This window comes from Sminthopsis crassicaudata, chromosome 6 (genome assembly GCF_048593235.1).
Source record: "Sminthopsis crassicaudata isolate SCR6 chromosome 6, ASM4859323v1, whole genome shotgun sequence".
Classification (NCBI taxonomy): domain Eukaryota; kingdom Metazoa; phylum Chordata; class Mammalia; order Dasyuromorphia; family Dasyuridae; genus Sminthopsis; species Sminthopsis crassicaudata.
Window position 1 is genome coordinate 193,927,418 of NC_133622.1, and position 22,959 is coordinate 193,950,376.

Genomic DNA, 22,959 nt, shown 5'->3' on the forward strand with positions numbered 1-22,959 from the left:
CCTCAAAGGCATCCCCATGCAATTTCACTAAACTATGTTTGGTGTATGGGTTCTAATTTTCAAGGTCCCTGATTCAGAACAGAGACAGTATTCTCTCCCACATTGGTACTCCAAGAAGGGGTCTGTCTTAATCATTTTCACTGTAATGGTAGGATATTCAAGTGAAAACATTCAATAAGGATTTTGAAGAACCATTGTCTTCCCTATCACCTCCATCTGCATTTTTTCCCTGGTTAATGGAAGAGAAGAAGTTCAGGGGAGGAAGGGGAAATGGGGAGTAATTTTATGAGAAGGGAGATGAGAGGGAGTCCCTTGGGTTGACAGCTTTGTTGACCCCTCAACCCTAGCCACTGGGGAAGCCTAGAAACATGGCATTAACATGCAGTAGGGAATCATGGACCTAATTAGTGCATCAGCATGGCTAAGGCAGGGGGATGTGAACTGGGAGAAGGGGAAGGAATGGAAGTGAAGGAAAGGGAACACCTCCAGGGACTTCACTTGCCTTGGAGATCAGGTCTGCCTAGAAGGAAAATGGGAAAGAGCTGGGATGAAATCAGGCCACCAGGACAGGCTCAGGAACTCAAGAAAGGTCTTTCTAGTCCCTTCTAGTTCCCCCCAGGTCACTTTCACTGAAACAGCAATGGAAAGGCTGGTGCTACAGGAAGAAGGGAAGGGGATGGCCTCTTCCCCCTAGTAGCTATTGAGCTGAATGGCAGGCTTAGGTTTCAAGGCAGACTTCAAGCCCCAAGAGATGTCACCCCTCCTCCTATAACCCTCAGGGCTCCCCCCATGGCCCTGATCCTGCTGAGTTACTCCTCCATCACACTCAGGAGTCCAGCTTCCCTCCTTCTCTGCTCCCTATCCTGGACATGCCAGGGCAGACCAATACCCACCGTACTCCCTTCCCCATAAGACCCAGAGACAGAGTCTTGGGGACCCTGGACTGCCTTGCCAGGATAAACTTTCCAGGCTCATGGTTCAGGAAAAAAGTTCCTTCCTTTACAGCCCTGGGCCTGGTGCCTGCTCTCTGCCAGGCTGATCTTCCAGGCTGACCCCAGAATTCCAAAGCTGGAAGGGGCCTTGGAGGCCATTGAGATCAGCCTCCTCATTTATAAAGCAAGGACATTAGGGTTCAGAAAAGGCTGTAAATTGATCTAAAAGTCACCCAGCCAGGACTAAGAAGAGAAAGGTCTCCTGGTTCCTTGCTTAGTGCTCCTTCCAAAGTATCATTCCACTATTTTCCTATTTTGAAAGGTCACAGAAAGCTCAAGGCAGTGGAGATAAAAGTGGGGGCCAGGTGGGAGCACCCGGGGCAGCACTTTCTGAAGGAGGACCTTCCCATACTTTCTCTCCAGGTTAGAACTCCCAACTACAACACTACTCTGTGCTAACCTTTTGCTCGGGGTTTGCTGAGAGTCAGGAGCTGATAAATACCCTGGGACAATGAGACCAGGGGGAATCTTGGTTTTTAAAGGTTTTTTTAGGGGTGTCCTGTCCAAGCAGCATATTTGATTACACTGGGAATGGAGAATGATGGGAAATCCTGATGCAGGAAAATAATCCCTGCACTGGTGTTCAGCAGCTCTGAGGTTCTGGATCTGGTCCTGGAGTTACCACTAAGTGAATGTGTAACATTGACCATGTCATCGTCTTTCTGAGTCTCACTTTTTTTTTCTCTGGGAAACAAAGAGGAATTTTTTCTAAAGAGAAATAAGGAGTTAGAGTAAAGGGTCTCTCTCCTAAAAGTTAGGCTCTGGACAAGGAGACTGGGAGGGGCTTGGGCATTCCCATCCCAAGCAGCTGAAGGCTCCAACTTCTGGTTTTCCATGGGTAACAGGGCCAGAAGCGCTCCCTCCTTGGGCCCCCTGGCCCTGGTCATCCCCTTCCTGTTCAGCTACCGGGCAAACAGCTCGGTCCATTGCCAGGCCACGCCTGAGAAGGGAATATCAACTCTGCCAGATTCCTCTCAGACCCAGAACCTGGCCCTTAGGCAAAGGGGGGAACCTGCCTGCAGATGAGAGAATTTGGAAATCAGAGGGCCATGGCTGCCAGAGATTACCTGTGTGACCTTGGGCAAATTGGGCCCACTGACCTCTCTAGTTGCTTACAACTTCAAATTTATGTTCCTCCCATCTGGGGGGCTCAAAAGAAGCCTTTTCTCTACGTTCCCCTTCACAGAGAGGATCCCGGGATCCCCATTACTATCCGTATAACAGGTGGCCCAGCCCTCAGCTATGTCCCAGCTACAGTTTCAATGAGGTCCCGGAGTCACGGCCTCCTTGACCCATCTGTCCCTTCCTCCCACGTGCCAGATTTGGGAAGTGTTCCTGCAGGAGGTGCAACTTTGGGGTTTGTGGGGTTTGGAGGGAAATGCAGGAGGTGGAGAGGATATGGGGACCCTGTGAGGCTTCCTGAGGTCTTGGGGCAAGGTCTGGAAGCTAGAGGAGCCTGGATTAGCCCTCCAGACCACCCTAGATAGTGGAAGGAGGAAGTAGAATGAATGATCGGCTGAGATCTGACCTCTGCAACATGGGGGAGATGGAGAGATCCCAGCTCCTGGGCAGGAAACAAGAAGAAGGGCAAAGGGAGAATGAAAAGCAGGGGCACAGGAAGAGATCACGAACAACTGGCCAGCCTCTAGCCTTCCCCACACCCGCCCGGCTCTTCATTACTGAGTCTTAATGCAGATTAGTGCCTGGCTGTGTCTGGAATTCTAAGCAGGGAATGAATGATGAACCTGGGCCAGTCTCCTGAGGGCCCCCAAAGGTTAATGGAAACACTGGGTGAGTTAGCACTGAGGAAGGCACTACCCAGCATCACTTAGTGCAATCAGGCCCAGGAAGAAGGTGGGGGCCCTTTGGGAGCAGCTCCAGAGCTCAGAGATGTGGGGGCCAGGAGCTGTACTATCTTTAGTAAGTAAAAGGAGGTGTGACTGGCTTTAGAACAGGGGGAAGAACAGTGTTACTACTGGACTTATATCCCAAAGAGATCTTCAAGAAGGGAAAGGGACCTGTATGTACCAAAATGTTTGTGGCAGCCCTTTTCGTAGTGTCCAGAAACTGGAAAATTAATGGATGCCCGTCAATTGGAGAATGGTTGAATAATTTGTGGTATATGAATATTATGGAATATTATTGTTCTGTGAGAAATGACCAACAGGGGAAATGACTATGAACCACTACATAGAATTCCCAATACCCCTATTTTTGTCCACCCGCATTTTTGATTTTCTTCACAGGTTACGTGTACACTATTTCAAAGTCTTCTTGTGCAGCAAAATAACTATATGGATATGTATACATATATTGTATTTAACATATACTTTAGCATATTTAACATGTACTGGTCTACCTGCCCTCTGGGGGAAGGGTAGAGGGAAGGAGGGGAAAATTGGAATAAAAGGTTTTGCAATTGTCAAAAAAAAAAAAAAAAGCGCAGGGGAAGACAGCTGAGCTCTTGGCCTACCAACAAAGAAAAACAACATCTTCGACTCCCCGGCCCTTCCAGATTCGGGCTTGTTCTTCTTTTGAAGGATGAAAAGGGAGGATTTCCCATGACAACAAGTGCTCCCCCTTACCCTGATCCAAGCCCCAAGCATGGGGGCCTGGATCCCAGGTGCTGCTACCTGTGCCATTTGAAGGTGCTCTGACCTTCCTACCTCTGGCATGCAGTTGTACCCCTGCTTTTACCCAAGGTCTGGGGACTTAAAACCCAAGTCTGCCCATGTGGCCCGGCCCAGCCCCTTCCCAAGCTGAGCCCACAGAAACCAGGTAATCAGGCCCCTGTCACAATACAGGCAGATAGCAAGGAAGAGCGGAGCGAGGGTATTATCAGTGGGGGGGAGAGGAAAGGATGGCGGAGAGAGCTCTAGAGGCTGAACAATGTGCAGGGGAAGGGGGGCTCCCAGTCTACAAGTCACAGAGCTGGGTTTCTCCGGCTCCGTTACACAGCTGGCGAAGTCAGCGAGGGCGGGCTGGCCTAAGAGCATTGACTTCTTCAAGGCTACACAGGCAGATGTCAGACATCATGGATCCTCTGCCCTTGACCCTCCCAGCCCAGTCCATTACTCTTCACCTTTCCCTGCCCTCCTCTTCTTCCTTTCCAAACTTCAGGAATTATTATCTAATCTCCCCGCCCTCCTCTCCAAGCTTCCACAGATTAAAGGCCCCTGGGTCCCCTAATTCTAACCAAGCTTCCCACCTCCTGCTCATACATCTGGAACGTTGTGCTCCCTGGAAGGTGCCTCTGCTGCTTGTTCTGATTGAACCAACCTCCCCATTGTCACTCTCTGTATGAGAGTTTCTGGCCCCTTTTGGTCCTTCTCCCCAGAGGACCATCATCCATCCCCTCCTAGGATCTGTCCAGAACCAGATGCAACATTCAACATATTAAAGCTGGAAAGGGCCTTAGAACTCATCCCTCCTCCACCAGCCCTACCTTTGACAGCCACATTCTGAGAAAAAGATTTCCACACTTGCCCTCTCTACTCACTCACTATTACTCTCGTTCTCTCTCTGCCTTTTGACTCTGACAGTAATCCTGAAGCTACTTTCTTTAAAATCATCTGTGATCTCTTGATGCAGTGTTTCCCAAACTTTTGATTTATGTGTACCCCTTCCATAATTTCCGTAACGCTGAGTACCCCTTGTCAAAAAAAAGAATGTATTTTAATAACAATCAAAATATATTTATTTTTTCTTTTTTTGGTAGATACACAAAATAATAATAAATGAAAAATAAAATTATTCATAATAAAATATAAATCCATGCCAAAAGGTTTGTTGCATGTGGAAGAAGAGCAATTGTTGGAATTGGCTTCCAATGGATTCTTGAAAAATAAACATAAGGAGTGTACTTTAACATCATTCTGGTTACAAATGCAACATGTGTATCCTGTTTTAACAGAAAAAGTTCTGAAATACATCTTGCCTTTTCCAACTTCATATTTATGTGAAGTTGCTTTTTCAGCATTTGTAGACATTGTCGAAAAAAAGGAACAGACTATTGGACATGGACCCGCATCTCAGATTAAAATTAACAACCAGAGATCCAAATTATGGCAATCTGTTATCTCAGCACAAACAATTTCATCTTCTACGTAAAAATAATCAAAATCAGTGAAACTTACTAAAGCACATAACAAACCTTTCCATTAAGAAAAATTGCACAAAAGGTAAGAAGGCATAGGCGCCCGGAGAAGCCACTAACTATTAATGAAGTAAGTTGTCTCTGTAATGAAGTGAGGTATATTCACACCGTGTCACTCTGGACCATCTCACGCCTCACAAGATTGTCTAGACTTGACTCATGAGAATGTAGAATTAGGGGCAGCTAAGCATGGTGCACCACATAACCCCACCAAACTTTTCCCGTACCCCTGGGGGTAAGCATGCCACCCTTTGGGAAATACTGTCTTAATGGATCAATCCAATGGGCCTCCCTCTTGCTCTCCCTACAGTGCTTGACACTCACACTTCCTTAGTCCTCCCTGTGGATTCTATGGCTTTGTCTTACCTGGTTTTCTTGGTGACTTTAGAGTGCTTTGAATTCTGAGCGTTCTGATCTAGGACTGAGGAAAAGGGATACGGGTGGTACAAGATCAGAACGCTGACGTGAGGGACTGTGGTCACGGGTCTAAAGAACATTCAGGTTACCAGCTAAGATGTACCAAGTGGATAAGTGCTGGAGCTGAAGGCTATGGAGAGATGCCCCAGGGGAATGGCTGAGACGTCACAGTGCAGCTCTCTCTCAGCTACTCGGAAGGGAGCCCTCTTCCCCCGCCCAACACTCAGATTCTCCCTCATTTACCTGGCCTCCGTCTTGTTTGTGCATAGCTGTTTGCATGTCTACTACACGGGCCCGTGAGCTCCTTGAGAGCAGAGACTGGCTGGGCCGGTTTTGTTCTCTGACCATTGTGTCTGCTTAGCATGGGCCCTGGGACACAATGCCCGTCTAACAAATGCTTGCTGACTTGATTTGACTCCAGTGCCCTCACAGCCTGCTAAGTATCCAACCCAGTTCCGCTCACACAAAGCCAGCCCCGGTGCTCAGTGCAGCACAGCCCTGCAGGGGGGAAGCTTGGGACAGCAATCAAAGCCACATCAGGCAAACAGCAAGGTGGCTTCCGCCCGGAGGAGGGGGACACTGCTTTGTCTCCAGCCCTAATTCCGGGAACAGCATCTAGCCCCGAGGGTAAGAGCAAGGCGAAACGGGGGCTTTGTCAGAACTACTCCACTTCTGATCAAACGGGACCTCACAGCTCAAAGGGTTGCCCATCCCAGCCCCTTCCTGATAACCCAGATACCAAAGACAAGAGGAGTCCAGCCTCTGCCGGCCCCCAGGAAACCTGGATCTGAAATAGTTTCCTGGGGAGGGGTGGGGGGACTTTCCTATAAATCCTAAATGGAAGATCTGACAATGGAGGAGTCCCTGGTTCTAACGGTCCTGTAGTGCCTTGCAGATAAAGTACCAATGGATACAGACCCAGGAAGATACATGCAATTGTAAACTGCTTTGCTGTTCCAGGAAGTCAAGATACCCAGTGTTCCTTTTCCTTGCATATTGTAAATTACCTGGTAATGTCTTCTCTGTTTGTGCAGATGTACAAAATATCTCTGCAAAATTTGCTTAAGGAGAGATTGAGACCTCAGACTCCCTCCATCATGGTAAAATGGGTATTCCTAAATACAATCTTTTGTGTTTTCTTTTCCTCGGGTTGCAGTGCAGTGGGCTCTGTGGATTATTTCTGCCATTTTTGGTGTCAGAAATAGATGACAATTTCCAGTTGAGAATCCCACTGGTGAGTGAATTCTTTGGATATTCAAATCTGCTGCTCCACTCCCCACTTTGCTTTCATGGCTCTCTCCTATGGCTGTAGTCCCTTAAGCTCTTTGTTTCCGACTGAAGAATTATCTTGGGGGCCACTTAGTAGGGCTATCCCTTTGACCCCCCTAGTTTGGAAAACAAAATTAATTATAGGATGCATTCCCTCCAAATCCTCCAGTTCATCTTTTCCAAAAAGGGACTAACAGCAAATTGTATGTCTAATAATTACAGCCCTCATTCCATCAGCATTATCTTACAGGGATCCTTTGATACTGAAATTCTCAGTCGTCTTCATAAGACTTGAAACAACTCCTATCCTTAGCCAATAGAGGTGTGCATTTTGTGGGAGGCAGTCAGAAATGAGAAGCTAACAACGCATTACTGTCAGACTCTGTCATAGAGAAATGGAACTTGAAACAAGAGTCAGTTCTGATCCTCTCCCACAGTCCCTTCTGTTGCAAGCTTTGCCCTGTCTTGGATCTCTGACTCTCAGCAAAACTGACTTCTCTGGTGGCTACCCAGTTAGAGACTGAGAAAAAGCCAAATGGTACAATCAAAATGTGCTTCTTGGTTATTGAGGAAGTACAGAGCTCGAAGTCATTAGCTGTGACTATGACACAGAAACATGTTACACTTCACATTTATGTAGTGCTTTAAAGTTGACAAAGTATTTCACAGGTATTTTAACCAGACAACAACGCTAAGAGGGAGGAGCCACTATTATCCCCACTTTACAGGTGATAAAAGTAAGATAGAAGCTAAATGATTTGCCCAGGGTCCCACAGCTTGTAAACATATTTGGCTGGATTTGAACTCAAATCTTCCTGACTCCAGTCCCAGATGCCAACATGATTGCCATATTCTTTAGGATGAGATTAGCCTCCTCTGCTATTTGGCATCCCTATTTGATACACACAGTTTTCCTGGGAATGTAGCTGGTCAGTAAGTGGCAGGAACAATAACATCAACAACTAAGATCTCCCTTCTAAAATCCCCCATTGAGCGTTCTGATTGACAAGACTTTGAATTAAAATTTATTTTAAACCACATTTAATTTTGATTCAACATCTGAGGAAAGTTATATCCATAGCCACATTTTCAGGCATTAATTAATTTTTTCCATATGGGAAAAGCTTCACATAATATGGGACTTGGATTACTCAAGTCTTTTTGCTTCTAAAACAATAAGAGACCAAAGATCATATATATAATAGCTTCAATGTGATGTTGAACATATTGGCTTTTGGATTTGGGTTGGTTGTTGTTTTTTAAATAGCTTTTGTTTTTACAAATATTTTTAAAGATTAAGCTTAGACCCAGGATCACTTGGATCTTCTTCTTGCCTCCTCCCAGTTCAAAAAGTTTACATGTCTTAATGACCAGCATCCCTTTAGACCTACCACTGGGCTCAAAACATTCAAGTCTCAGTACCATATTCTTTATGGTCTTGACCTTTTATCAAGCTGACTTTGGCCAGATATTGAATCAGAATTAAATAACATAGCAGATCCTTTCTATTAATCAACCCACCCAGCTGGGGTTAACTAATTATCAAATGACTATTTGGTTTGCTCCGTGAACATCATTTAATGTTATATATGACTGAATTGGCCAAACAAAGCCCCCAGACATGAATCTCCATACTCATCATCTCCTTCATGCAGTCATGTGGGCAACCCCCCTCCAAACCGATAAACCATCAGCACAAAGCCTGATGAATCCCCTTTTGCCTATTCTAGCTTGCCATTTTCTTTTTTTATCTTACTTTTTTAAAAATTAATTTTATAATTCTAACTTTTTTGATAGTACATATGCCTAGGAAGTTTTTTACACCATTGTCCCTTGTACTCCCTTCTGTTCCAAAATTTCCCCTCCTTCCCTCCCCTAGATGGCAGGCATTCCCATACATATTAAATATGTGGTAGTATATCCAAGATACAATATATGTGTGCAGAACCGAATTTTTGTTGTTGTTGTTGTTGTTGTTGTTGTTGTTGTTGTTGTTGTTGTTGTTGTTGCTAAGGAAGAAATGGATTCAGAAGGTAAAAATAACCTGGGAAGAAAAACAAAAATGCAAACAGTTTACACTCATTTCCCAGTGTTCCTTCTCTGGGTATAGCTGATTCTGTCCATCATTGATCAATTGGATCTGAGTTAGATCTTCTTTGTTGAAGATATCCACTTCCATCAGAATACATCCCCATATAGTATTTTTTAAAATTAATTTTATAATTATAATTTTTTGACATTACATATGCATGGGTAATTTTTTTACAGCATTATCCCTTGTACTCATTTTTTTTCCCGAATTTTCCCCTCCCTCTCTCTACCCCTTCCCCTAGATGACAGGCAATCCCATACATATTACATGTGTTACAGTATATCCTAGATACAATATATGTGTGTAAAATCGAGTTTTTTGTTGCACGGTAAGAATTGGATTCAGAAGGTAAAAGTAACCTGGGAAGAAAGACAATAGTGCAAACAGTTTACACTCAATTCCCAGTGTTCCTTCTCTGGGTGTAGCTGATTCTGTCCATCATTGATCAACTGGAACTGAATTAGATCTTCTCTATGTTGAAGATATCCATTTCAATCAGAAAACATCTTCATATAGTATCGTTGTTAACGTGTATAATGCTCTCCCTGTTCTGCTCATTTCACTCAGCATCAGTCCATGTAAGTCTCTCCAAGCCTCTCTGTATTCATCCTGTTGGTCATTTCTTACAGAACAATAATATTCCATAACATTCATAGACCATAATTTACCCAACCATTCTCCAATTGATGGACATCCATTCATTTTTGGTTTCTAGCCACTACAAAAAGGGCTGCCACAAACATTTTGGCACATATAGGTCCCTTTCCCATCTTTAGTATTTCCTTGGGATATAAGCCCAGTAGTAGCACTGCTGGATCAAAGGGTATGCACAGTTTGATAACGTTTTGGGCATAGTTCCAGATTGCTCTCCAGAATGGTTGCATTCTTTCACAACTCCACCAACCATCAGTGTCCCAGTTTTCCCACATCCCCTCCAACATTCATCGTTATTTGTTCCTGTCATCTTAGCCAATCTGACAGGTGTGTAGTAGTATCTCAGAGTTGTCTTAATTTTCATTTCTCTGATCAATAGTGATTTGGAACACTCTTTCATATGAGTGGAAATAGTTTCAATTTCATCATCTGAAAATTGTCTGTTCATATCCCTTGACCATTTAGGAGATGAGGCCTTTATCAGAACTTTTAACTGTTAAAATGTTTTCTCAATTGGTTACTTCCCTTCTAATCTTGTTTGCATTAGTTTTGTTTGTACAAAAGCTTTTTAATTTGATGGAATCAAAATTTTCCATTTTGTGACCAATAATGATCTATAGTTCTCCTTTGGAAGAATTCCTTCCTCCTCCACAAGTCTGAGAGGTAAACTGTCCTATGTTCCTCTAATTTATTTATGATCTCGTTCTTTATGCCTATATCATGGACCCATTTTGATCTTATCTTAGTATGTGGTGTTAAATGTGGGTCCATTCGTAGTTTCTGCCATACTAATTTCCAGTTTTCCCAGCAGTTTTGTGGGGGTGCAAGAATTAGCTAACTTGTTGCATGCTCCCTTGATTTCTGGCCAGGGCCCCCACAAAGCATTATTTGTCAAATAATGAATTCTTATCCCAAAAGTTGGGATCTTTGGGTTTGTCAAACACTAGATTGCTATATTTATTCACTATCTTATCCTGTGAACCTAACCTATTCCACTGATCAACTAGTCTATTTCTTAGCCAATACCAAATGGTTTTGGTGACTGCTGCTTTATAATATAGTTTTAGATCAGGGACAGCTAGGCCACCTTTATTTGATTTTTTTTTTCATTAATTCCCTTGAAATTCTTGACCTTTTGTTTTTCCATGTGAATTTTGTTGTTATTTTTTTCTAGGTCATTAAAATAGTTTCTTGGGAATCTGATTGGTATAGCACTAAATAAATAGATTAGTTTAGGGAGTATTATCATATATATTATATTTTCTCGCCCTATCCAAGGGCACTTAATATTTTTCCAATTATTTAAATCTGACTTTATTTTTGTGGCAAGTGTTTTGTAAATTTGCTCATATAATTCCTGACTTTCCTTTGGTAGATATACTCCCAAATATTTTATACTATCGACAGTTATTTTGAATGGAATTTCTCTTTATATCTCTTGCTGTTGGATTTTGTTAGTAATGTATAAAAATGCTGAGGATTTATGTGGATTTATTTTGTATCCTGCAACTTTGCTAAAGTTATGAATTATTTCTAAAAGCTTTTTCATAGAATCTCTATGGTTCTCTAAGTATAACATCATATCATCTGAAAAAAATGGTAATTTGGTTTCCACATTACCTACTCTAATTCCTTTAATCTCTTTCTCAACTCATTGCCGAGGCTAACGTTTCTAATACAATATTGAATAATAATGGTGATAGTGCACAACCTTGTTTCACTCCTGATCTTACTGGGAAAGGTCCCAGCTTATTGCCATTACATATGATGTTTACTGACGGTTTTAAATAGATGCTCCTGATTATTTTAAGGAGTAGTCCATTTATTCCTATACTCTCAAGTGTTTTTAGTAAGAATGGATGTTAGATTTTGTCAAATGCTTTTTGTGCATCTATTGAGATGATCATATGGTTTTTGTTAATGTGGTTATTGATATAGTCAATTACACTAATAGTTTTCCTAATATTGAACCAGCCCTGCACTCCTGGTATAAATCCCACTTGGTCATAGCGTATTATCCTGGGGATGATTTTCTGTAGTCTTTTTTCTAATATTTTATTTAAAATTCTAGCATCAATATTTATTAGGGGGGGCAGCTAGGTGGCGCAGTGGATAGAGCACCAGCCTTGAATTCAGGAGGACCCGAGTTCAAATCTGGTCTCAGACACTTAACACTTCCTAGCTGTGTGAACCTGGGCAAGTCACTTAGCCCCAAGTGCCTCCAAAAGAAAAAAGAAAAAAAATTTATTAGGGAGATTGGTCTATAATTTTCTTTCCCTGTTTTCAACCTACCTGGTTTAGGTATCAGTACCATGTCTGTGTCATGAAAGGAATTTGGTAGGACTCCTTCAATCTCTATTTTTTCAAATAGTTTATATAGCATTGGAGTTAGTTGTTCTTTAAATGTTTGGTAGAATTCACATGTAAATCCATCTGGTCCTGGGGATTTTTTCTTAGGGAGTTGGTTAATAGCTTGTTCTATTTCTTTTTCTGAAACAGGACTATTTAGACTATTTTTTTCTTCCTCTGTTAATCTGGGCATAGCTTGCCATTTTCAAAAAGCATTCTGGCAGTCTGAGCCAGAATTCATTATAATGTCATCACAAAGCATCATCACTGACCTTCAAATGGCCATTTCTCAGGGTGTTCAGAATGCTGTGATAGTGGGCATGGGGAGAGGGTAACAAGCCCATCACTTCAGCAGTACAGTTTTACAGAAAACGAGGTAGAAAAAAACACAAGGAAGAAAGAGAAGGAAAAGAGAGACATAATTCTAATAAATCATCAACAACTCTCCGGGAACCTGGTAGCTGTCAATGTTGTTTAGATGGAAAAAAGAGGGGAAAGGACTGCCCAATTCCACCCTCAGAGATCTATCACACAGCAGTTGGCAGGATCTTGGGGATCCCTGCCTTCCCTTTGGATTCTTTGACAGCCCCACCTGGGTCCCCTCCTCCATACCCTACTTGGGTTTATGGGGTGGCAGGAATTAGCTAACTTGTTCCATGCTCCCTTGATTTCTGTCCACGGCCCCCACACAGCAGACAAGGCATGGGCTGCGGACAGAAAGGGCAGCTTCTCAGTCGCACTCTTTCTTCCTGTCTCACTACAAACGAGGCTCCTTAGGACTGAATCCACCTCTCTCTCTTTGGCAGCCCAGGTCCAAACTGACTGGATCTCACTCTGGCTCTGTCCCAACTACAGGCCTTTCTTGTTGCAGCAAGAACACAAAGTCAGATCCCAGAACCTTTCTGGTTGAGGGATCCTGCAAGCTCTGAGCTTCTGAAAACTGGGAGCCCCATTTCTTCCAAGGTATTATTGTTCTGCCCTTTTTTAATCATGTCTGATTCTTCATGACCTTATTTGGGACTTTCTTGGGAAAGATGCTCAAATGTTTTGCCACTTCTCTCTTCCCCTTATTTTACAGGTGAGGAAAGCTCCCACAGCTACTGTCTGAGCCCTGTCTTCCTGGCTTCAAGTGCAGGGCCCTGGGTACCTTCCGTGGCACAGCCGCCTCTGTGAGATTGGTGATTGAAGACTACAAAGACATCCGTCTACAACATCATCTTCACAAGTGACCAATGATATCACAGGGGAGCAGGTGTGACGTCATCAGCCTCACTTTGTCTTACAGAACCACTTTAGTCCAGTAGGGAGACAGAAGTTTGGATGGCCGGGGATGGCCTGGATGAGCAGGTGACCTCGGGATATCCAGGGTCTGACCAAGCTTTATATCCTCAGCTGCCTTCAAGCCTACTGGATTGTTCTCATCTGCCCTTTCCACTGAAGGAAGCCTTCTTGTTCTCAGAATAGAATTCCTCTCAACTCCCCACCTAGTTTAACCCGTATGCTTGTGCTACAGGTGGGACCCACAGGTGGGAGTTGGGTGACAGGCAGACAGCAAAGCAGCAGCCCTAAGAAGGGCTCAGCCATGTCCCACCAGAGACACTGGTCCTCAAGTACACACTGTGCCGATGGTGAAACCTGAGAATCCCCTTGTATACTGATGTCTGGGATTCGTGAACCACCAACCATTGTCTCAGTCATTTAATTGTTCCCAAATCTGGCTACAGTATGAACTAATATTCTCTCCAACTGCAAAACGTCACTCACCCAAATCCTTTTAATGTATTTTCCTCCATATCTGCTTACCCTGATTCCCAATATCCATTTGCTTTCCACTTGAACCCAGCTTTCCCAGGGCTTGAGAGCTCTCCTCTCCAGAACCAGGCACTAAACTGGCATCTGGAATACTTTGTTGTGCCTCAGAGAGAGGGAACCTTACTCTAGTGTCTCATTAGAACCCATTCCCCTATGATCAAAAAGTTATCAAACTGTGCATACCCTTTGATCCAGCAGTGTTACTATTGGGCTTATGTCCCAAAGAGATCTAAAGAAGGGAGAGAGACCTGTATGTGCAAGAATGTTTGTGGCAGCCCTCTTTGTAGTGGCCAGAAACTGGAAACTGAGTTGATGCCCATCAGTTGGAGAATAGCTGATAAATTGTGGTATATACTATTGTGGAATATTATTGTTCTGTAGGAAATGACCAGCAGGATGATTTCAGAAAGGCCTGGAGGGACTTACATGAACTGATGCTGAGTGAAATGAGCAAAACCAGGAAATCATTGTATACTTCAACAACAATACTGTATGATGATCAATTCTGATGGATGTGGCCATCTTCCACAATGAGATGAAACAAATCAGCTTCCATAGAGCAGTAATGAACTGAACCAGCAACACCCAGTGAAAGAACTCTGGGAGTTGACTATGAACCACTACACAGAATTTCCAATCCCTCTATTTTTATCTGCCTACATTTTTTATTTTCTTCCCAGGCTAATGGTGCACTATTTCAAAATCCAATTCTTTTTGTGCAGCAAAATAATTGTATGGACATGTATACATATATTGTATTTAACTTATACTTTAACATATTTAACATGTATTGGTCTACCTGCCATCTGGGGGAGAGGGTGGGGAAAGGAGGGGAAAAATTGGAACAAAAGGTTTTGCAATTGTCAATGCTGAAAAATTACCCATGCATATATCTGGTAAATAAAAAGGTATTAAAAAAAAAAAACAAAAAAAAAAACAAAAAACAAAACAAGAAGCCCTTCCCTTCCATCCTTACTCTACAGGTCCCTCATCTGGTAACTTACAGAACTTCTGCAATGGTGTGGGATAGTCAGAGTTTGAGAAAAATTCTGAGATGTCAACAAAGAGCAACTTCTCATATGTGGAGAAAATGATGTGGCTTCCTCAAAGTGGCATGGCCCATCCTATCCAGCATCTTTATACCTCCAGGGCCTATGTATAGAAAAGACTGGGGTAAAGGATCTCACTGTGGCAAGAGAGCTGTATCTCCCACAGCAAGAGATACAAAGAGAAATCCCATTTAAAATAACTGTCGATAGTATAAAATATTTGGGAATCTATCTGCCAAGGGAAAGTCAGGAACTATATGAAGAAAACTACAAAACACTTTCCACACAAATAAAATCAGTTCTAAACAATTGGAAAAATATCAAGTGTTCTTGGATAGGTTGAGCAAATATAATAAAGATGACAATACTCCGTAAACTAATCATTTATTTAGCGCTATACCAATCAGACTCCCAAAAAACTATTTTAATCACCTAGAAAAATAACAACAAAGTTCATATGGAAAAACAAAAGGTCAAGAATTTCAAGGGAATTAATTTTTAAAAATCAAATGAAGGTGGACTAGCTTTATGAAGCTTAAATGAAGGTGGATCTACAATTATATTATAAAGCAGCAGTCATCAAAATCATTTGGTGTTGGCTAAGAAATAGACTAGTTGATCAGTGGAATAGGTTAGGTTAACAGGATAAGATAGTGAATAAATATAGCAATCTAGTGTTTGACAAACCCAAAGACTCCAGCTTTTGGAATGAGAATTCATTATTTGACAAAAACTGCTGGGAAAATTGGAAACTACTATGGCAGAAATTAGGCACAGACCCTCAGCTAACACCGTTTACCAAGGTGAGGTCGAAATGGGTCCACGATCTAGATATAAAGAATGATATTATAAACAAATTAGAAGAACATAGGATAGATTACCTCTCAGATCTGTGGAGAAAGGAATTTGTGACCAAAAAACTAGAGATGATTATTGAACACAAAATACATCATTTTGATTATATTAAGTTTAAAACCTTTTGTACAAGCAAAACTAATGGAGACAAGATTAGAAGGGAAGCAATAAATTGAGAAAACATATTTACATTCAAAAGTTCTGATAAAGGCCTCATTTCTAAAATATATAGAGGATTAACTCAAATTTGTAAGAATTCAAGCCATTCTCCAATTTATAAATGGTCAAAGGATATGAACAATTTTCAGATGATGAAACTGAAATTATTTCAAGTCATATGAAAAGGTTCTAAATCACTATTGATCACAGAAATGCAAATTAAGACAATTCTGAGATACCACTACAGTCAGATTGGCAAGATGACAGGAAAAGATAATGCGGAATATTGGAGGGTATGTGGGAAAACTGGGACACTGATGGTTGGTGGAACTGAATAGATCCAAAATTTGGAGAGCAATTTGGAACTATAGTCAAAAAGTTATCAAAATGTGCATGCCCTTTGACCCAGCAGTGTTACTACTCGGCTTATATCCCAAAGAGATATTAAAGGAGGGAAAAGGACCCACATGTGCAGAAATGTTAGTGGCAGCCCTTTTTGTAGTAGCAAGAAACTGGAAACTGAGTGGATGCCCATTAGTTGGAGAATAGGTGACTAAATTATGGTATACAGATGTTATAGAATACTATTATTCTGTGAGAAACTGTTCAGACAGACAGATAGACAAGAAACTAAACAGCAGAATGATTTCAGAGAGGCCTGGAGCGATGTATATGAATTGATGCTGAGTGAAATGAGCAGAGCCAGGAGATGACTATATAAGGCAAGAACAATACAATACAAGGACATGGCTCTCTTTAACAATGAGAGGATTCAAACCAGTTCCAGTTCCTCTTGCTCAGTGATGAAGAGAGCCATCGACACCCAGAGAGAGGACTGTGGGAACTGAGTGTGGACCACAACATAGCATTCCCACTCTGTTATTTGCTTGCATTTTGTTTTCTTTCTCAGTTTTTTCCCTTCTTGATCTGATTTTTCTTGTGAAGCAACATAACTGTATAAAGACATATACATATATTGGATTTAACATGTGTTAGACTACCTTCCATCTAAGGGAGGGGATGGGGGAATGAGAGGATAATTTGGAACAGAAGGCTTTGCAATAAGGCTTTTTAATTGCCCATGAATATGCTTTGTCAATAAAAAGCTATAATAAAATTAAATGCAAGAGAGAGAGGGGGGGGAGGGAGAGCGCAAGCAGTTCATGTCCATAGCAAAGATATCACTCTTGAATTTAGGACTGTCCTTCAGAGCTTGTTCTGGGGACTTTCTACCCTCTTGACAACAGCTCTGCAAATCCCTAGAGCCAGCCTCCAAAGGGAGGGGGGACCAGCTCACTTCTAGGACTCCCCTGTGTGTTTTCAGTTGCAACACTAATAGCTGTCCTTGCCAATGAGTAGGTCTACTACCTCTCCAAGATTTCTAGAAAACACAATCTCTAATTCCTCAAGCTATTATTCTCAAAGACATTTCTCTGGGAGCAGGCTTAAGCAGTGACTTTTTAAGTATTTTAAAATCTCAATAAGGAAAATGAAGTTCACCCATGGTCACGCAGGGGAGAAGTGGCAGGGACAGGACAGGCAACTTCTGACTCCAGAGTAAGCATTCTTTCCTTAACACAATGATGACAAACATCTTGGAAAGACCACGGGATATCTTAGCTCCATCACAACGTCTTTACAAGATGATTTCCAGAAACGCTAGATACAGAAAAGAAAGGTTGGTCCAATCTTTCCCTCACTCCTATTTTTTCAGTGACTTTCCGTACAAGCAAAATGAGTCAGAAATTGTCGCCCTCATTTCCCTCCTGGACCACTTAAACACATTACCAAATGGACTCTCTAGGTTGCAGTGACCAGCTGAGGCATCTCTATTAAGTGTGGACATGTCCCTGATGTTCCTGGCAGAAATTCTAGCTGGAGAACAGGTCAGTTCAGAGACAAAACAAGACCGTGACGTCCCAGGCAGCCCAACCATCCCTTTATTAAGGCTTGGAGTTTCTCAGACAAACAGACAGATAGATAAGAAACTATTTGTTCACACAAAAGAAGTGCCAGCTCCCCCACCCTCCCCATGACTGGATGCCACTCTGTTCTTGGGAGAGTTGGCTCCTGGGCCATCCAGAGGCCATGTGCTTAGGGACTTCTGCCAAATTTGGCCCCCTGGGAAGTCCAGCTCTTTTCTCACTTTGCAAGAAGGGGCTGGTGGGAAGGGAAAGAGGAAGGGAGTGACTGGGAGAAGGGTCAGGCTGCTCTTGGCTTCCCAGGTAACCCAAGGGAAGACTGTCACAGGCAGAAACCTGCAGCAGAGGAATGGATCCTGGAAGGTAGGACCAGCTAAGGAGGGTTTGACTCCCAGGGTCAGACAAAACAGACCCCCGAGTGCCTGGGCTGGGGAGTGATGGGGGGGGGGAGTGGAAGATCCCAGTATTTCCCCAACTCCTATCCTGGAAGCATATGGCTTGGTTATCCTATTACCACTTCAGGTGGGGTGTAGAGGGATGGTCCTTTGTTACATTGAGCTTGAGCACTGCCCTTGGGGACAGAAGGTTGGGCTCAGAGCCCAACTACGCCCAGCAGACTGGCCAGGAGTGCTCTGGCCCAGGCCATAATTTTATTCATTTAGAGAATTCCCAAGGAGAAAACTCTACCAGTGCACACTGGCAAACTCTTGTGGCTTCGAATTTTAGAAACTGCCTGGGGAATTAAAAGATTGGGTGATTTGTCCAGAATTAGAATTCTGTATGTCTGAGGTGAGATTGAACTACAATCATCCTGACTCTCAAGCCATTTCTCTATGAACTAGGCCACTCTTCCTCTTCTGCTTGATAGATTGCATGCAATGCCAATTAGTGAGTGATAGAAAAGGTTCTGTGGGATGCTAACCAGCAATGGGGGTAATTACCTGAGATGAATTGAATTTTGATGCTATTCATCCTATTTATGAGATAGAGATGCAATATTCGTGTCATTTTGCAGGGACTATAAAACTTTCACTGCACTAAGGAATCACCCTTGAAAGGGGAGTAGAATATTCTTTTCTATTTTTCATTTTTCTGTTGAGCTCACCCATTCCCATGATGCAGACTATGGAGAGAGGAAAGATTTTTAGGAATATGTTGTCAAGTATGGAGTTAAGCTGAAACTTCCAAAGCAAGTTTCTCTGATGAGGCTTTATTTCTCCAATATAGAGGGAACTGAGTCAAATTTATAAAAAATAAGAGCCATGCCCCAGTTGATAAATGATCAACAGATAGGATCTGTGTCCAAAGAGCGTAAATTCATGCATATCCTTTTGACCTAACAACACCACTTCTAGGCGTGGATACCTACAGGGATTTGAAAAAATAAAAGAAAATAAAAAGAAAGCCCAGACTAAATGTCTAGGACTTCTGGAAGTCAGAGGTAAGGACACAGAGAGTTTCATGAGATAGCTTTAAAAGGCAATGAGATCTGATTGCCAGGTGATCAGGCCTGAGTGAGAGTTGCCTTCGAATATAATGCATTTTTCAGCTCCCTCTTGGACATTTGGAGTGTCAGAGCCAGGACTGCCTGAAATGCTGGTGAGATGAGTGAGATGTGCCTGATCAAAGCCAGGGAAGTAGTCCCAGTGTTATAGTGGAGGCTTGCCAGATTGTGGAGGACTCTAAATGAACAGGAATCATCAGCTACATGCACAAGACTTTCCCTCTGTCCCTGACTTGGGATTTTTTTGGTGGGAATGGGGAGGAACAAACTTCATTTCTCTTATGTCTCTGGCTTCTGGGAGTACTAGTTCCCTCAGAAGGAATAAATGTATGAATTTAACCCTTGAATATGGTTAAGCCTACTAAGCTTATGAGAGGCTAAACCTTGTGATTGTTGTGATTACCTGAAAGCAAACAAGTTTTGAAAATCTCAACCTATATTTTTGCAGATTCCTGCAATAAAAGAAGCTAAGGCAGAACATGACTGATTTCCTATTGAGCAAAGCAAGGAAGCAGGTAAGAATCTTATTGAGATAGCAGCTATGTACTTAGACCTTTTCGGAGAATTAGATTTGTGGAAGCGGAGGCAAGAGCTAATTTGTCCTGGAGGACCCTGCAGAGGGGACAAGGAACATGTTTCCTGCAATTAAAATAATTTTTTAAAAGAATCTTACAATAGGGTCAAACTGTGTGTTTCTTCTACCTGTGCTTAATGATGATCGCTTCCAGCTATTCAATATCAGCTTCAAGAATCAAACCATTTCTGTGTTCATGGCCTCAGTGACAGTCCTCCAAGCATGAGTTTTAGGATGATTCAGCTTAATACACTACAGATCAAATGGTCATTTAGACCTCGGATGAAAAAAAAAGCCCAAGTAGGAATGAGAGATTGTCATGGTAACCTTATTTTATCATTCAAAGAGAAAATAAAAAATAGAGGGGAAAAGAAAAGTGTTGTTTTTTTGGAGGGAGGTGTTATACTAAGGATTTGGGTGAAGGCAAACTTTCTTAGATAATAGTTTCAAAGACAACAATGAATTAAAAGTGAGTACTCTTTCTAATAAAGAGAAGGGGAGAGTATAACCACCCTAGTTCAGGGACTTTCACATATGCCATTGTACGAATAAAGGAAATAATAAATATTTTGCCAACTTTAAAAAATTATGTAAAGGTAAATAAAAATTATGTAAATTATGTAAAATTCTCATGACTCTATGCTCCTAATTAGTTTTCCTTCCCCTCCCCCATCTCTGTCCTCTTCAATCCATGTTTCATAGAACTTCCAGAATTTAGGCTTTAGATTATTTTCCTATTCAAAAGCCTGCTCTTCTTGAAGAAAGGGAATGCTTCACTTTTTGCCTTCATTCCCCTCAGAACTTAACACAGTTCCTGAAGCATTCCCTGACTGAAAGAATGATTGATTAGCTCCTAACTGCACAATGTAAAAATCCAAACTCTCTAGTCTTTCAAATGGTTCCAGCCCACCTTCTGTACTTTTATTTACTAGTATTAGCTTTCATATACTCAGTGCTACAAACCAAATCATCTATTCATCCTTCCCAATATCGATCTGTCTTTTCCTGCTTCCCTTTCTGTACATCCCCTGTTTCCCTGCTGGAATAACTGCCCCAGCACCATTGAAGCTCTTCTCCTCCCTCAAGGTCCATCTTAATGTTGCTTCCTTCATACCATTTTCTTTAAGAATCATATCCCTCAAATGCCCCACATGTGCAAAAATGTTTGTAGCAGCTCTTTTTTGGTGGCAAGGAATGGGAAATTGACTGGATGCCCATCAAGTGGAGAATGGCTGAATAAGTTCTGCTATATGAAGGGAATGGAAAAGTATTGTTCTATGAGAAATGATAAGCAGGATGATTCCAGAAAAGCCTGGAAAAGACTTACATGAACTGATGCTGAGTGAAGTGAGGAGAACCAGGAGAACCCTGCACACAGTAACAGCAATAGGATGTGATGATCAACTAGGATAGACTTGGCTCTTCTCAGAGAGTGTATCTCTTCTTGAGAGAGAGCCCAAAGCTCTTCCTGATACAGAGCCCATAAAGCAGCCTCCCACCTCCCAGCCTCTGGAAGTCCCTTCCTCTTTCTTTCCCTTGCCCTCTAATTCCGGACACATTGTAAAAAGAAAACAGCCAAGACTAACGTCCCAGAAAATCAGCTTTATTGAAGGGAAAGGGGTAGGAATGAGGGGCCCCCTCTGGCTGGATCTGCCCAGATCTAGGAGAATGTGGGGTCCGGGTCACAGACAGGGTCTAGCCCACAGCCATCTGCAAAAGAAGAAAGGACGTTATCTCAGTCAGTGGGAGCCTGCTCAAGTCCCTAACCATGGAGAGGAAAGGGAAAGGGGCTTCGGGGGAGGGGGGGGGACTGTCCCAGCCCATGGCCCTGGAGGCTGTGCCATCTCACACAGGGGTCTGCGGACCAGGAGTGCCGTCACTCACCGCTGCTGCAGCAGATCCCGGCGGCCGCACAGCGCCCTCCGCTCCCGCAGGGTTTCTGGCCAGACTGGCACGGGGAGGGCAGGTAGTGCTCCTCCTGGCACCTCAGGCTCTCGGCGGTGCCCACGTAACAGCCGAGCTCTTCCCCGCAGCAGATGCTGGGGCCGAAGCAGCGCCCTTTGCTTCCGGGGCCGCAGGGGAGGCACTGCAAGAGCGGGAGACGCGGCTGAGCGTCCGGGGCAGGACTCTGGCCAGCAACTCACTTGACGCCCCGGGGACAGCGGATTCTCCTCCCGCAGGGAGGCTGCACGGGAGCGCAGGGGAGCAGCCGGGACCTAGGCCGGAGCTCCCCTCTGCCCTTCCCTGCTCCGCCTTATTGTCAGGAGGAGGGAGCGTGGGGTGGGCGAGTCTCAAGTTGGGGGGGGCAGTCAGCACAAGGGAGCCAAGCGTCGGGGCATCGGGGCCGGCTGCGGGACCCGCCCGCCCTGGGGGTGCGCTGTGGAGGGGGCCTTCTGTGGCCGTCGCGCCCCGCACCCAAAGGCCCGCGCACGTGGAGAGGAGACAGGCGGCCCGTGGGCTCCCACCCACGCCGAGCCTCACCTCGCGCACGTCCATGTCCGGCGCCGAGCGCTTCCCGCCGATGGGGCAGTTCTGGATGTAGCAGGCGGAGGCCAGGGCCAGGAGAGCGAGGAGGTAGCAGCAGGCGAGGCCCGGACGGGCGCGGGCCGCGAGGCGCAGAGGGGAGCCGGGGCCGCCCATGGGGAAGCTGGCCGGAGGCAGGCGCGAGGGGCTGGGCTCGCAAGCCGGACCGGGGAGGCTGAGCGCTGGGTCCCGGAGGCTGATCTTCCTGGGGCTCTGAGCACCGGGGCCGGAGCCCGGCCTATTTATGCCCCGGGGCCCGGAACCTAAGGTGGCAGGCGCTTGGAAGCTCACGCCGGGTCAGCGGGGCGTCACTGCCTCCGGTGCCCCCGCACTTAGCCCGCCCGGGCTGGGGCACGGGGTCAGCTTGTCTGCTCAGGGCCGAGCTCGGGGTCAGAACCCGGGCGCTGCCCTCATTAGTCTGGAGCTGTCCTGGTGCCCCCAATGAACTCCCAATTAACCCTGGGCTCTGCAGACCAGCAGCCCGCACTTACTCCCCCCTCCCCCAAGACTCGCTCCTCTCCGTCTGTCTCCAGGTGGAGAAGAGCTGCTCCCGGGCTTCCTCTCTCAGAGCAAGAAACGGCCGCTCCATCTCCTGGGAAAGCAGAAGCCAAGGCCCAGAGAGCGAAGAGGCT

General features: G+C 44.1%; 1 protein-coding gene across 1 annotated transcript; it reads right to left on the minus strand.

Moving 5' to 3' along the window:
- Positions 1-21,391: 21,391 nt before the first annotated feature.
- Positions 21,392-22,541, minus strand: LOC141546097 (oxytocin-neurophysin 1-like). The gene is made up of 3 exons (XM_074273654.1): positions 22,286-22,541; positions 21,689-21,890; positions 21,392-21,514 (listed from the first exon to the last, which is right to left on the minus strand). The coding sequence occupies exons 1-3, from the start codon at positions 22,442-22,444 to the stop codon at positions 21,465-21,467; spliced, it is 411 nt and encodes a 136-aa protein (XP_074129755.1). The 5' UTR covers positions 22,445-22,541; the 3' UTR covers positions 21,392-21,464.
- Positions 22,542-22,959: the final 418 nt, after the last annotated feature.

Excerpts from the sequence above, each read along its gene's own strand:
- LOC141546097 (XM_074273654.1), bottom strand. The coding sequence starts at position 22,444 with ATGGGCGGCCCCGGCTCCCCTCTGCGCCTCGCGGCCCGCGCCCGTCCG. Across the intron at positions 21,891-22,285 it reads CGGACATGGACGTGCGCGAG|TGCCTCCCCTGCGGCCCCGG; the intron begins GTGAGGCTCGGC and ends CCGCTCTTGCAG. Across the intron at positions 21,515-21,688 it reads CGGGATCTGCTGCAGCAGCG|ATGGCTGTGGGCTAGACCCT; the intron begins GTGAGTGACGGC and ends CTTCTTTTGCAG.